We start from the raw sequence: 16,200 nt of genomic DNA, 5'->3' as shown, positions 1-16,200 counted from the left end.
GGGATTAAAAAAAAGAAAAAGAAAAAGAAAAAGAAACTTCTGAGATTTAGCATCTGGGACTGTACAATAGGCTACATTTTTCCAGGGTAATTGTTCGTTTTGTAAATCTGATACTGCTTATAATTCTTTGGCTGGGAGGTGGTACTGGGATTTAGTTTTAAATGGAAAACGCCTCTGGCTTTTAATTTTCTGGGCCCAGCAGTTTTCTGTTCTGGAATGGAGCCCTTGTTTCACACAGTTCATGTTTAGCTGCAGGGGTTTTAGTTTATAGCTTAGACTGGTTAAGCTTTTACTCCCAGAGGCCTCTGCATAGCAACTGTAGAAATCAACAAATAAGTTCATTTATGTCTGCAGCCTCCTCTCAGTAGCTGACTTTTTACATTTCCCAATATCCATTTCCTGACTTTTCTAGCCCCAGAGAAAAAAGCTCCACTAATTGGAGCTTATTTTAATTGAGCCTTAATATTGGATCTCACTGGAGTTGCCCCCAGAGCTGCTGAGAACAGAAGGAAATGAAAGTACCTAAGGTTGAAGATGTGGTGTGTGTTTGGGTGTGTGTGTGAAATTTTTCACTTGACCTACAGATCCTTTTCCCTGCTGAATAAATCATCAAGCCTGTTCACATTTCTGATTAAGGATCTGACAGCAGACGATAATAAAGACAATTGAGGTGTGAGACGTGTGATATGGAGCTGAAGAAATTGGTTTCTATAGTTACTTGACTGATTTCATGCAATTTTTAAGGATCTTTGTGCTAAATAAGAGTGATTTCCTGAGCAACCTTTTTCCTTAACTGTGCCTCTTGAACTATGAAATTTGTTGTTGCTTAACATTGCAGCACTCAGCTCCTAGGTGCCAGCAGCAGCAGGTTATTTATGAATGTTTTAAAGGCCCTTATTGTTTGGATTAATGTAGGAACTGAGGCAAAACAAATGGAAATCTAGTAAGATTCTTACAATCAATGTGGTGTGTTTTCACTAAAATAGAGAAGGAAAATGCATGAACTCTGCATGGAGAGGTTTCTGGATTGAGATGAGGAGAACTGGAAAGGGAGAACATTAGAAAGGATCGAAGCCAGAAACATTTCATTTCAACAACAGAACACTTCTCATACTCATTTCTTTTTCAGTGGAAAATGTATCTAAAGATACTATCCAAAAAATTAGCATGAGAACCTTACCAATTACCCTCTTTAAGCAAGCCTGGCTTCATAGGTTATTTGGGAATGGGCAACCTATTGTTGCTCTGAATCACGGGCATTCCTCTTTGTTTTAATTAAGAACTGATTAGATGCTTATCTTATAATTCCATCCACTTTTGGGAAAATATCAGAAAGCTTGCTCTTTTATCTTTAAAAATTTTATCCCATCTATTCAGCTTTCATAAACCTTCATAAACATCTGGATCGATTAATTTTTCCTTCAGGTTTGTATAGGATTGTTTTGTTTGGTTGGTTTTTCTTTTAATATTGTGCTTAATTATTCTCTAAGGGATGAATAAATAGATGGACAGTATTTTTCAAAGAAAACTGTAAAAGTAAATATGAAAAAAAATACCTTTTAATGAGAGCAGGTGGTAGCAAACTTGGTTTTCCCCTTCTTTTTGCACCTCCATTTCTTTTTCCTAGCAAGATTTAAAGGACTGTATAATTTCTTTCTAAAATATTTTAGAAGTTTTCTAGTTGCTTACTATCCTAAATCTTTCTGTTAAAAAAAAAAAAAATACACTGGCCTCATTCCAAGAACAGAGCCACTGTGTATTAGTTGCAAATGTTTGATGAAACTACAATATTGTCATTTGTATCATTCCTCTGTCCCCTAGAGCTTTTAATAACTTTAATATTCTAAGGGGCTCCAATTTAGAATCAAACACACAGGGATGCGATACTTTGTCTGGTTGCAAAAGTCACTTGACCTTATCTTAATATAGAGTTGAACTGTTCTCTTGTATGGTAATTTGTAAGGTTATCATTTGGGATATGCTAATTGTTATCACACTGGTATAAACTATAAAGCTTTTGTTTGTGATTTTTTGGTATTTGGCTCTCTGGGAAGTTTTCTTTGCTCATTTGTGAAAATTAGCACGGATTCCTTTCAGTTGCTTGATTTGAAATTGGTTTGCTTTCTTTTTCCAGGTGACTACCTACCTACCAAGCTGGTCATAGGAAATAGAGTAAAGACAGTACCTTATAAGTGCAGAACTCTGAGGAACTGTTTAGAGAAGTCGTAGGCTTTATTGATCCTGGGATATGTTTTAACAATGATGTTTGTCATATAAATATTAAATCATAACTTGAATCCCCTCCATAATTTTATAATCTGTGGTGGTTTCAACTGTTAAGGACTAGAGTTTTGATCTTGATCATTTCTCCTGTGCGTTTTCTTCTCTAATACTATTTTAGAGTCTGTTCATTTCTTCTTTGCATTCTGGGTATAATGACAAACTGTGTTAAATCAAGTAGGTTTTTATAAAGGTGTTTAATAATTTCTTTTCATCCTTCCTATAGACTTCTTACAATTTTGTCATTCTTATTTGGCACTTAGAAAAATAGGCTGCCTGTGGGATTTGCCTCCAGTCCAGTCTCAGTCCATTGAAGTGGCTCCTGCTGCATACTGTTCTTATTGACCTGACAGGTTATCTGTCTGTTTGAAAACCTTATTGTTGTTTGGCTAAAATGTCTATGGGTATCTCTGTAATTCAGACATTTTAGTTTCAACTTTGGGGATGTTTCCTCCCCCTCCTTTTTCTGTTTTTGCCTGAAAAAAAACCCTACAACAATATTATAAGCGTTCTCTCTCTCTGTTGTTAACTTTATATTTTAAATATTGATGCTTTTAAATTCCGATTTTAAAAATTTTCCTAGATACTTTTCCTAAAATGTTAAGTACTGACATACTTCCATTTTTACCATCTATTTGTGAAAGGTTTTAAATAGATTACTAATTGCTAGATTCTAACTTCAAACAAGTAGGCACATCTATGTTTAATGCAGCTGTAGACTTGTCGAAATATGTACCGTGTGTCCTAGATTACCATCTAGCCTTTGACGTTTTCCTTTCTTACCACATCATTCAGAATTCTGAGGAGCAAGCCACCTGACCTTGTAGTTCATATATCCTGATTCCTTAAACATTTGTTATATATACTGTGACCCTTATTTCCTTTTGAATATCTTCTTTCTCCTTTGGGAAGTGTGAATTCAGCACATCTGTGCAGAGTGAGACAAAGAATTCATTTACTTCCTTTTAACAGTTCCTAGCATTCCCACTTACATTTGTTATCAGACAACAGAAGAAAGAAAAAGAAATGCAAGACCTGTACCTGCTGGCATATTAGCTCCACAGTGCAACCTGTAGAAACTGGGCAGAAGAATAAGTATTAAATGATTAAAATGCGTGACAAATTAGAAAACTTGCACCCTCAAGTATTTAGGATTTTTCTTTATAGAAAACATAGGACATAAAAAGTAGTACTGTTAATCCACATACAAAGTATTATTGTATAAGAAATAAAATACTGTATCATAAGGCTTGTTAATGATCAGAAAATGTTATTTCATTATGAGAAAGACAAAAGATTTTTTTTAAATGCAATTTTTATAGATACGGAGTCAGTGAAATGTGATAATTAAGGCTATTAAATTAATAGCAATTTGTATCTAAAGTTTTATGCTTGTTCTGCATGAGCCAAAACTCATGGAACACTGGACAGGACTAAGTGAAACTTCTCATTAAAAATATATTCTAGCAGTCCAGTTAATTTAGTATGGAGAAGGCATTCTTAAAATGACAAGTTGTGGAAAGCTTGTGTACATAGAGAAACAGATGCAAATATTTCAAAGCATTGACAGTCCAGGACCATGGTTCTCAAACTCTGGTGTACATGAGAATTATCTGGAGGGTTTGTTAAAACCCAGATTGCTGGCTCCATACCTAGAGTTTATGGTACAGTAGGTCTGGGTGAGGCCCGAGAGTTTGCATTTCTAACAGATTTCCAGGTGATTTGCTATTGTTGCTGCTGCTCTGGAGGTCATAGTTAGAACCATTGGTCTAGGAGGGGAAGGAAGAAAGAGGACTTTTAAAATCCATCACTTTTATTTATCTATTAGAGGGAGAGCACAAGCAGGGAGGAAGGGAGAGGGAGAAGCAGACCCCCCTGCTGAGCAGGGAGCTGGACGCGGGACTCGATCCCAGGACCCTGAGATCATGACCCGAGCCGAAGGCAGATGCTCAACTGACTGAGCCACCCAGGTGTCCCTATACTCGTTTTTTTGATGGATACTTTTCACAAGAGACACTTATTGGTTGTATCTCTTGATTGGTATGCCTTACATAGGAAAGATAATATTTTGTTTAAAGCTTCATCAGAAGGCTGTATGCATTAATTTTGAAGTATGGGATTTGTATGGCTTGAGAGACATTCTACCCTTTTGGTAGAAGAGGTACATATTATAAATGAAATAGCATTGAACTAGAAGTCAGGAGTCTTCAATTCTAGATTCAGCCTGCCACTGTCTGCATCTCACTTTGGGGAAGTTACTCTTTTGAACTTACTCCCATTTCCTTCTATAGTTAATCCTTGAACAATGCATGAGTTAGGGTAACATCCCCCTGTGCAGTCAAAAATCCACATATAACTTTTTTTTTTAAGATTTTATTTATTTGAGAGAGCATGCACATGAGCGGGAGGAGGGGCAGAGGGACAAGCAGAGTCCACTCTGAGCAGGAGCCCGACGTGGGGCTCATTCCCAGAATCCTGAGATCATGATGTGAGCAAAGTCAGATGCTTCACCGACTGAGCCATGCAGGCGTCCCACATATAACTTTTAACTCTCCCCAAATGTATCTACTAACAATCCTCTGTTGATGGGAAACCTTACTGGTAACATAAATAGTTGATTAAAACATAGTTGTATATTCTCTATATTATATACTATATTTTTACACTAAAGTAAGCTAGAGAAAAGAAAATGTTAAGAAAATCATAAGAAAAAATACATTTACAGTACTACAGTATATCAAAAAAAGTCACCTATAAGTGGACCCACACAGTTCAAATCCATGTTGTTCAAGGATCAACTGTATTTAAAATGAATGTAACAGTACATGCTCTACTTATGTTACATAGCTATCGTAATTTAGGGGAAGGTCAGGTATAAAAGGAAAAAATAGTAGCTTAAGAACATTAGCTATGGAAACATTTAAGATAGATGCCATCAAGCTCTTAAATAAGTAAGCTTGAGATTGACCCATGGATATGTTAGTTGTGTGTGTGTGTGTGTGTGTGTGTGTTTTCTTTCAAGAAGACTGGAAAGAAGGTTGAAAAATATGTAAGGGGAAGATGGAGAGGGAAGGAAGTTCTGTAATCTAATACAGATTACATTTGTATTCAACAATACATAAATCAAGTATTATGTTTAAGTCTAAAGAAGAAAGTGTCTAATTGAGATTGTGTGGAATGTGCTATTTTCCTGAAAGGTAGGGATGGATTAAAAGGGCTGACTAGCAAGGCGTTGGACTCTACATTCCAGATTCCAAGTATTTCAGGTGTTCTGGACAGTGTCTTGACATCATAAGAACTAGTGTTAGTGGTTAGGAGAAAAAAGAAATAATCAGACCATGTATTGTTAGGTTTGGTGGAATGCCTGCCTAATAATTTTCTTTGAGGGGTTGAAAGGGATCCTGTGTTTTTATTGTGATACCCCTGAATTTTAGGGGAGGTGGGGGTAGTTATTTTTTTGTAACTTGCTTCATTGGTTCCTTTGGTCTAGGATTCACCCGTTAATACTGTTTAGTATGGTATTGTTTGCTTCTTTTGTAGTATAATATTTTAGGATTTAACCTTATTTTCCCCAGTAAGTTGCAGTAATTTAGAAGTGATTATAAGCATTGTTGAGAATTTTAGAGTTTGGTCAGTTAATCTTTACAAAGCATATCTAAAATTCTATTTAATTTTTTGCTATTTAAAAAACATCTGTTGTTTGGTGGTAGGGTTTTATTGTTATTTCTATGTACACTTAACATTAATTGTGAAATCTAAACAGGACATTATTCTTAATTCTTTGCTGAACTCAAAACCAGGTAGTGTGCTTTATTTCTCTTATTTTTTTAGATTCTTTCAAATATTCCTATTTGGCGGCATTAACTATTTTCATTGCTACTAATGTAGGTGTTGTTGGATAGCACACATAAGCTTTGGGGGAGACATTAACTTACCTCTCAACTCCCCCCTTTGCATTATACCTTAGTATCACTTTCCAAAAATTCATAGCAAAATCAGACTGAAGATGACAGCACTTCATATTTTTGGACCATTTGTTACAAAGGACAGCTCTGCTGTTGTCTTTTGTACTTTCAGCTCCTGCATTTTTTTTTAATTCCTCGCTTTCCTGAAGCACAAAAAAGAAACACATTTTTGAATTTCCCATAGTGTCAGTGTCACAATTATCTAAATAATTTAGCCCTTCCTATTAGTATGTCTCACTGTATTTGTGGAGGGAGTTGGCTATATAATACTTGATTTATTCATTCTTCATTCAGCTCCTCTAATTCTGCCTAAGGTTTTGGATTCTATTTTCATTAATTTTTATTTTTCCTTATCTTTTGTCCTTCAAAATTATGTACTTAGCATCAAGAAGTACCTCTATTGAACTTTACTCTGAGAGCTTGTGTGATCTTTAAGGTAATCTGTTAATGTGTTTTGGACTTGATTAAAGTGAATATTACCATAGTTATACTTAAAAATGAACAGAGACAAGTACTAAACATCAGGAATAAAATGACCTTCAACTACTATTGCTCTATTGCTCTCTAGGGCACTGACTTGAATTTTAGGGGAACTCTATTTGATATCAGAGAGACCGTGATAAGGGAAATGAAGGCTTCTGCCTTTTTCATTAGCCACAAGGAAGGAGTGAGGATACTCTAAAAGAGAACCTGCCAAGCCTGTTAGATCTTTTTGGACCGAAGTGTGTGTTGCTGATGTAAGTGAGCAAGCAGGCTTAAGTTTTATGAAACAAAGCCTAGTAGGAATATAACTTAACAGAAGCCTGTTGTCAGAATTCTGGTTAAACCAGCTTTCAAAGTTCCAGTTGATGGAGTAAAAACACTCCACACTGTCTCTCCCACTGAATACGGTATAAAATCTGAACAGAATGCACAGAGAAGCTGTTTGAAGGTTTTGAAAAGTAAGTAGTAGATAAATTGGGGAAGAAGATGAGAATCCAAAATACCACTAAACCAGCGGTGTGGTTGCCATCCCTCTTTCACCTCCCCACTCCTATTCTTGCTGCTTACTGTAGACATGGATACAGTCACAGAAATGTATGGCAAAGCAGAGTAACTAAAGCCCCAGCTTTCTGGCCAGAGGACAAAAAGAGGAGCCTAGGGAATAAAAAATTACTGGGAACATTGTGGAATAGGGAGAGCTCAGGAAAGCAATCCTGTTATTATTATTTTAAACTTCTAGGCCCACTCTTGAGCTACACATTTGTCATATGTGAATGATTCTGATCAGCATGCATAAACTATAAGAATGGAACTAGCAGAGCACTGCTAGGTCCCAGACTGACAACTGAGTAGTACATATTTGGGACAGATCCAAAGAGCACAACAAAGACTTTGAAAACTGAACTAATGTTGGAGCTTAAGCCCACAGAATACACGTCGGAATTTGTGGCCTAAATCTAGCTGGCCTGTTTTGCATGCTAAAACAAAAATATCATACTCCAAAGGATTTAAAGAAGACCCAGAGTCTTATAATACTTAAAATATTCAGGATACCACTTAAAATTATTTGGCTTGAAGACCCAGGAATAAAGTTCTAAAATGGAAATTTTAGAACTGAAGATGACAGTAATCAAAATAAAACACTTGTTGGATGGGCTAGATAGCAGAAAAGAGATGAAAGAGGAAAGAGTCAGTGAACTTGAAGATGGACAAATAGAATTTATCTAATCTAAACAACAGAGGGGAAAATGGATCAAAAACAGAGCCTCAGAGACCTGTGGGACAATGACCAAAGGTCTGGCATTAATGTTACTGAAGTCTCAGAAGAGAAAGAGTAAGATGCTAAAAATATGTTTGAAAAAATAATGGCTAACAACCCCCCAAATTTAGAGAAAGACAAACCTAAAGATTCTGGAGGCTCAGTAAACTCCCCAAACAGGATAATCACAGAGAAACTCAGGTTTGGTCACATCTAGTCTTAGAAAACTAAAGACATAGAAAAAATTCTTGAATAGCTAGAGAAATGTACACTTTTCCAATAAGGGACCAGCAATTCAAATGATTGTAGATTTCTTATCAGAAACCATGGAGACCAAAAGAAAGTAGCAACATATTTTTAAAGTGCAGTAAGTAAAGAACTGTCAATCAACCCAGAATGTTATATCCTGTGAAAATACCCTGTAGGAATGAAAGTGAAATAAAGACATTGTCAGATGAAGGAACAAGAATAGAATCTGTTGCCAGCAGACCTGCTCTGAAAGAATTGTTTAAGGAAGTTGAAGTTCTTCAGAATGAAATGAAATGATACCAAAGGGAACCTTTAAACATCAGGAATGAAGAAAGAACAACAGAAATGGTATAATAGACTAGTCTGCTTTTGAGCTTTTTAAAATATTGAAAGCAAAAATTACAACATTGTCAGGGATTTTCAATATATATATATATATATGTGTGTATATGTATATGTATATGGCTAAGTCATTATATTAAGTATAAATGGTCTAAATATACCAATTAAAAGAGATTGTCAGGATAGATTTAAAAACTATGACTAATCTGTATCTGTTTACAAGAAACTCACTTCAAATGTAATGATGTAGATAGGTTAAAGTAAAAGGATAGAAAAAATGCTTATATTAGAGAAGAAAGATCTCAAATCAATAATCTAAGCTTTTACCTTAAACTGGTAAAAGAAGAGCAATATACAACCAAGTAAGCAGAAGAAGAGAAATAAAGGTAAAAGCAGAAATCAATGACTTCCACTAACTGAAGAAAAAAATAGAGAAAATCAGTAAAACCAAAAGCTGGTTCTTTGATCAACAGAATTGATAAATCTCTAGTAAGACTGACAAAGAAAAAAGAAGATATAAATCACCAATATCAGGAAAAAAGAGATGGAAAATCACTACAGATGCTGCAGATGTCAAAAGGATAAGGGAATACAGATGAACAACTCCATGCAACTTAGGTGAAATACCAAGTTCTTGAGAAGCACAAGCTATCAAAATTTAGCCAAGTGAAGTAGTTAACCACAGTAGTTCTATAATTATTAAATAAATTGAATTTATAGTTAAAACTTTTCAGTAAAGAAATCTCCAGGCACAGATGATTTTTACTTAGTAAATTCTCCCAAACATTTACAGAAGAATGAACACTACATCTACACAATTTCTTTCAGAACACGGAAGAGTTAAAAACTCTTCCAGTTCATTTTATGAGACCAGCATTACCCTAATAAACCAGATAAACATTACAAAATAAGAAAACTACATTTCCGTCTCCTTTGTGAACATAGATGTAAACATGTTCAAAAAATATTAGCAAATGAAATCTAGTAACATATAAAATAATACATCATGACCAAGTGGAGTTTACCCCAGGAATGCAAAGCTGGATTAAAATTCACAAATCAGTGAGTATCATTTACCATGTTAACAGTCTAAGAAAGATCATGTCAATTGATGCAGAAATACATTAGATAGATTTCAACATGTATTAATAACTCTCAAGAATCAAGGAATAGAAGGGACTTCCTCAATCTGATAAAGGGCAGCTATTAAAACCCTGCTATTAATGTTATTCCTAATGGCGAAATGACCAAATGCTTTCTTTCAAAGATTAGGAAAAAGGCAAAGATGTCTGCTTTCATCACTATTACTCAGTGTTATATTGCCAGTACAATAAAACAAGAAAAAGAAAAGGCATATAGAGATTGGAGACAGAGAAATTAAATAGTGTGGGGTTTTTGTTCTCTTAACTGTGTCTTTTATAGTGCAGACTTTTCTAATTTATATGAAGTCTAATCTGTCATGGTTTGTTTGTTTGTTTGTTTGTTTTTTTAATGGACCTGCTTTGGGTGCCATGTCTTAAGAACTCTTTGCTAGGCCCTAAGTCACAAAGATTTTCTCTTACACTTTTTTTTTTTTTCTCTTACACTTTTTGCTAGAAGCTTATAGTTTACATTTTGAGTTAATTCTTGTATAAGGTGTGAGGTTTAATGTCAAGATTTATTTTTTCACATGTGATGTCCAATTGCTCCAACATTTGTTGAAAACACTATGTTTTCTCAATTGAGTTGTTTTCCACCCTGGTCAAAAATCAATTAGCCATATTTATGTGGATATGTTTCTTGATTCTTTATTCTGTCTCATTATTCTGTGTGTCTGTTCCTTTATCAGTATCACATTATTTTGATTACTGTAGCCCTCTATAAGTACTTCTAAAATCACATGGTGTAAATTCTTTAAATTTTGTTCCTTTTTTTTTGTTTTTCAAAATTGATTTAGCTTTTCTAGTTCCTTTGCCTTTCCATATAAATTTTACTTTATTCATTCATTCATTCATTCATTAAGATTTATTTATTTATTTATTAGAAAGAGTGAGAGTAAGAGAGAGCACAAGCAGGGTGGAGGGGTACAGGGAGAGGGAGAAGCAGGCTCCCCACTGAGCAGGGAACAGGGAGCCCGATGCAGGACTTGATCCCAAGAGCCCAGGTTGTGCTTTCTCTTTCCCTCTCTCTCTGACAAATAAATAAATAAAATCTTTTTTTTTTTTAAAGATATTATTTATTTGTCAGAGAGAATACAAGCAGGGGGAGCAGCAGGCAGAGAGACTGCTGAGCAAGGAGCCCGACGTGGGACTCGATCCCAGGACCCTGGGATCATGACCTGAGCCGAAGGCAGACACTTAACCAACTGAGCCACCTGGGCATCCCTAAATAAATAAAATCTTAAAACAAACAAACAAACAAACAAAAAACAGTTGCTTAACCAACTAAGCCACACAGGTGCCCCTCCATATATATTTTAGAATCAACTTATCCATATCTGTAAAAAAAAAAAAAAAATTACTGGAATTGTGTTAAATCTATAAAAATTTTGAGAGAATTGAAATGTTTACAATGTTGAGTCTTGCAGTCCATGAACACAGCATGTCTTTCCACTTGTCTGTGTTTTATTTCTTTCATCTGCATTTTGTGATTTATTGCATGCAAATATCCATAGGTTTTAGGTTTATACCTAAATTTCCAATTGTACCTTAATGGTATTTAGAAATGATTATTGTGTACGTTCACCTTGCATCTTGCAACCTTGCTAAATTCATTTATTAGTCCTAGGAGGATTTTTGTTTTTGTTTTTGTTTTTTGTAGCTGACTTGAGGTTTTCTGTGTAGATAATCATGTCGCTTTCAATCCAGTTTCTACCCGCAAGCCTCTAACTCAGTGCCTGACTGTTTTCACTGAACTCGGCTTACATATCATCTTTCCCCACTTGTGTATGCCAAATCTGCATTAATGCCCAGAATGTTCTTCTGTTCTGGTTAAAAATGCCTGGTTTTTCTGTATTGTGCTGGCCAAGATACATTGTTTTTAAGAAAGTTTTTTGTAACATAGGGCAAACCAAAACTATGGTAAGTTTTAATTTTTGTTATAGTTTTGCAAAATTTTAAAACATTGTATGTGAGATTTCAGAAAACCGAAGTGTAATTTGCAGAATGGGAGAGAGTGTTTTACTACAAAGGTATGGAAATTTGATGACAGAGGTCAATTTAAAAACTTTTTATGTGTTGTAACTATCTTGCAGATGCCATTTTTCTCTAGGGAAAGATTTTAAAATATAGCTTGTTTGATTTGTGCTGCAGGGTAGATTAACTAAAATCGTATTTTGTCATCTAGAAGTTCCAGAGTGTGACAGCATCAGATTCTAACACTATATATTTTATTTAAAAGGCCAGCATCAACAAAAGATAGTTTCTAACTCCTGAAAACAGTTTTCCAGCAGTTTATATATAAATGAATCCACAATTTAAAAGAGGAGTTTCTGGGGGTGCCTGGGTTGCTCAGATGGTTTAGCGTCTGCCTTCGGCTCGGGTTGTGATCCCAGGGTTCTGGGATTGAGTCCCACATCTGGATCTTTGCTCGGCAGGAAGCCTGCTTCTCCCTCTCCCACTCCCCCTGCTTGTGTTCCCTCTCACGCTGTCTCTCTCTGTGTCAAATAAATAAATAAAATCTTTAAAAAAAAAAAAAAAAAAGGAATTTCTGCCTGATAATTTGTGAAGCAAATGAAGAATTGTTCTTTTTTTTTTTCTTTTTTATTTTTTTAAGTTGTGTTTTCTTCTTTAATAAAGACTTAGTTACCTATGGCTTATTTTTGGTCTTTCTTCTAATATTATAAAATAATCTGAAGTGATCTTTACTTTTCATCTCCTTGAGACTGCCTATTTCACCACAAACTATTTCCTGTTTTCATCCTGCTCTTGTATTAATATGTTCAAAATTTGGTCAGTGCTCTCTTTAAAAGAATATTCTGTGTGTGTATGTGTGTCTGTATGTGTGTGTAGTCAGTCCCTCAACAGGTTACTTTCAGTTGGCTATCTTGGAGCCTGATCTTGTTTGAATATTTGTCTAGCAACCAGTGCCAGGTTCGTTCTTTCTTTCCCTCCATAGTAATAAGATTTTGATGCTGAGGCTAGGATTTCCAGTACGATATTAAATAACAGTGGTCAGAGTGGACATCCCTGTCTTGTTCCTGACTCTGGAGGAAACGCTCTCAGTTTTTCCCCATTGAGGATGATATTAGCTGTGGGTCTTTCGTATATGGCCTTTATGATATTGAGGTATGTTCCCTCTATCCCTGCTTTGCTGAGTACTTTCAATTTTTGGCATGAAGATAAATATAGAGTAAATCCATGTGACATATAGAGAGGGTTTGTAACAAGAGCACTTGGCTCTGAGTTCTGTTTCTACCACTTATTATTTATGTGACCTTTATGAAGTTTTCCTAAGCTCTTAGAGCATGTCTTCCTTAGTTAAAAAAAAAAAAAAAAGATGAGTACATGTATAATTTTCATATCCTGTTATAGTAATTAATATATACTTTTCAGTGTTGTGAGAGTTAAATGAGTTAATTTTTAAGGAGGCAGTTTGTAAATCATACGGCATAGAACTGTTTCCTATGACACACAATAACTGTCTTTATTTTCGAGTAGTTTTCTTTTAATCTGAAAAGGTTGACTATAGTTTGGCCAATTTCTGTCCAGTTTACTGTCTCAATTTATTCTTCAGGCATTTCTTACCTGTGATTAAAGTAAGAAGAGATTAAGCTCTAGATGCCTTTCTTTTCTTGTTTTTCTTCTATTCTATACTTCTTCCTTACCTAAATTCTGCCTCTTCTGTTTATAGATTGAGGACTAAAGAGTTTGTTGGGGTAAAGGCATCAGGAAATGATGTGCTCTTGGCTCTTAGGGGAATTTATATTTATTTCTTACTTTAACTTATTTGGTGAAGAACACAGAAGTAGGCTTAGTGATCAGTTTCTTCCTCCCTCTGAGCATGACTCTATGTAAATATTCATTTTTTTTTATTCCATCTTCTAGTTACAACAGTTGGAGCTTGCGCAGATACAGCATAGAGATGCTAACCTCACAGCTCTTGCGGCTATTGGACCAAGAAAGAAGAGACCACTAGAATCTGGGTCTGGAAGTGAGGTATTGAAGTAATGTTTGTTATTTTATTTTTCATGTCAAGAAAGCAAGCCAAAAAGAAGCAAAGACGTGTAGATAGTTTACCCTACCTAGCATGCTGGTGCTGCCAAATGCTTGTTAAAACTCTCCTTTGCCTGTTTTACAGAATCTTAATTTTTCCTGGTTTTTAGGATATATATCACCTTGAACTTTACTCCTGCTGATTATTTATTTTATACTTCCTCCAACCCCTCATTTCTAGTCCTACTGAGTCTCACTATCTCAATTTTTTTATTTCTGTACATTCTTTTCAGTGGTCTTATGTAATCCTCTTCCTGCTGTGTATCTAAATCTAGCTCATCTCTTAAGATAAATCTGCCCTCTCTATTTCTTGCATGAACCACTATTCATTTCCTCATTGACTTCTTGTCTCAGTACATAATGTGTTTGCATGGCAAATTAGTCTCTGTTCCACATAGGATGCATATTTTTTCTAAGATTTTAAACTTTTTGAGCAAGACTATAATCCTATTCATTTGTATTTCCCCCCAGAACCAGGCACTTATATACTCAATAAAAATTGTTAATTGTTTGACTAGCACCAAGGAAGGCTCTAACTTACATCTTTAGAGCAAATATTTGTTGTAATGGTACATTAACGGATTGATCATCGGGGTGAGATAGAGGTACGGTAAGAGCCCCTAGATAGGGTCAGCAATAAGAGTCACGGCTCATCTGTTTTGCTCTGTAAAATTTAAATGTGCTTGAGACAAGCTCCTCCCTGGCATTGACCCTGAACACTGACAGTTCCTAAATGAATGACAATCATCTCAGTAGAAGGATTTAAAAAATTAGTTGTTTTTCCTTATAAATGTAGTGAATGCAACATGTTCACATGCCCCCCAAAAAATCACAGTATAAAAAAATGTTTGAAAAATAAATGTTTCCTTCTCACAGATTTCTAGTCCCCCATCTCCTTCCCAACCAGACGTAGCCATTATTAAGATTTTGAAATAGCTTCTCAGAAATGTTATGAATATGGACATGTATCTCATGGGTGTTCACAAATCCACATGTTTGATTTTGTTTTTACTTAAATGTGTTCAACTAGAGTTATTGTTCTGCCCTTGATGTTTTTCTTTTTTCTAGGATCTTTTTCCGTAATCTTTTTTCCATAATCTCCCTCATATAATTGACCTCCATACTTTTTAAAGATATAGGATATTACTATGTTTAGATAAATGTAATTTATCAACCTGTCCTTTAGTGGAAATTTAGGCTTTTTTACAGAACGTTCTTGTACTGACATTGTTATGTTTGTCCAATGTAACTATAGGCTAAATTCCTAAAAATGGAATTCCTGGTTTAAAGGCTGTGCATAGTAGGAATAACTTTTTGGAAAAATTCAAACATACAATGATAGAATAGTATAATAAATCCCCATATACCCACCCCCTGTTACACCTACTATAAATTTATTCCCAGTCTTTATTTATATCTATACCAACTTTTCTCAACTAAGTTTTTTATCTCCCAGGTTATTTTTTTTTAAGATTTTTATTTATTTATTTATTTGAGAGAGCAAGCGAGAGAGAGCACAAGCAGGGTGAAGGGCAGAGAGAGAAGCAGACACCCCGCTGAGCAGGGAGCCCGATGTGGGACTTGATCTTGGGACTCCAGGATCATGACCTGAGCCGAAGGCAGACACTTAACTGACTGAGCCACCCACATGCCCCTCTCAGGTTGTTTTAAAGTCAGTTCTAGACTCAGCATCATTTTATCATAAATATTATTTGTTGCTTTTGGTTTTCGTTAAATATTTAAAAATGACTGTCTGAATAAGTTGTATCAGTTCTTACATCCATTAGTGTCTACTTTCCCACACTGTGATTAACACTGGGGATTATCTTTGCCCTTAGATGGTTGAAAATGCAATTTTTAGGGGTGCCTGGGTGGCTCAGTCGTTAAGCGTCTGCCTTCGGCTCAGGTCATGATCCCAGGGTCCTGGGATCGAGCCCCGCATCGGGCTCCATGCTCCGCAGGAAGCCTGCTTCTCCCTCTCTCACTCCCACTGCTTGTGTTTCCTTTCTCACTGTGTCTCTCTCTGTCACATAAATAAATTCTTTAAAAAAAAAAAAAAGAAAATGCAATTTTTAGTAGAATATTTAAATTACAGGTAAAATTGAACAGTCTTTTCTATGTATATTGGCACTTTCAGTTTACTTTTTTCCGCTGAGTTATATTTTTCAATTGATTAAGAAAATGGAACACACCACAATCCCACCCTCCCACCGCCTCTCCCCCCCCACCCCACCCCCCCGTTTGTCTGGGCTATATTCTTCTAAAAGTTTTTATTTTCCTAAAAAATCTTTCTGGCTTCTGGACTTCCATTCTGTTTGGGAAGGCTTTTCTTAATTAGAATTATGTGTTAATACATTTATCATTTTACCTTTTAAGTATAAATCTTTGATTCATCCAGAATTTCTTTTGAATAGGAGTTGAGATACAGCTT

The 16,200-nt window shown here is 35.4% G+C and overlaps 1 protein-coding gene across 1 annotated transcript in view; it reads left to right on the top strand.

Moving 5' to 3' along the window:
• The window catches only part of TAF4B (TATA-box binding protein associated factor 4b), a 124,181-nt gene that overhangs the window by 80,343 nt on the left and 27,638 nt on the right, over positions 1 to 16,200 (top strand). The window contains exon 14 of the mRNA XM_078060486.1: positions 13,602 to 13,712. Coding sequence (XP_077916612.1) covers positions 13,602 to 13,712 — 111 coding nt within the window. The remainder of the gene's footprint in view (positions 1 to 13,601; positions 13,713 to 16,200) is intronic.

Source organism: Halichoerus grypus, chromosome 13 (assembly GCF_964656455.1).
Source record: "Halichoerus grypus chromosome 13, mHalGry1.hap1.1, whole genome shotgun sequence".
Lineage (NCBI taxonomy): Eukaryota > Metazoa > Chordata > Mammalia > Carnivora > Phocidae > Halichoerus > Halichoerus grypus.
This window is presented reverse-complemented; position numbering and strand designations above follow the sequence as displayed.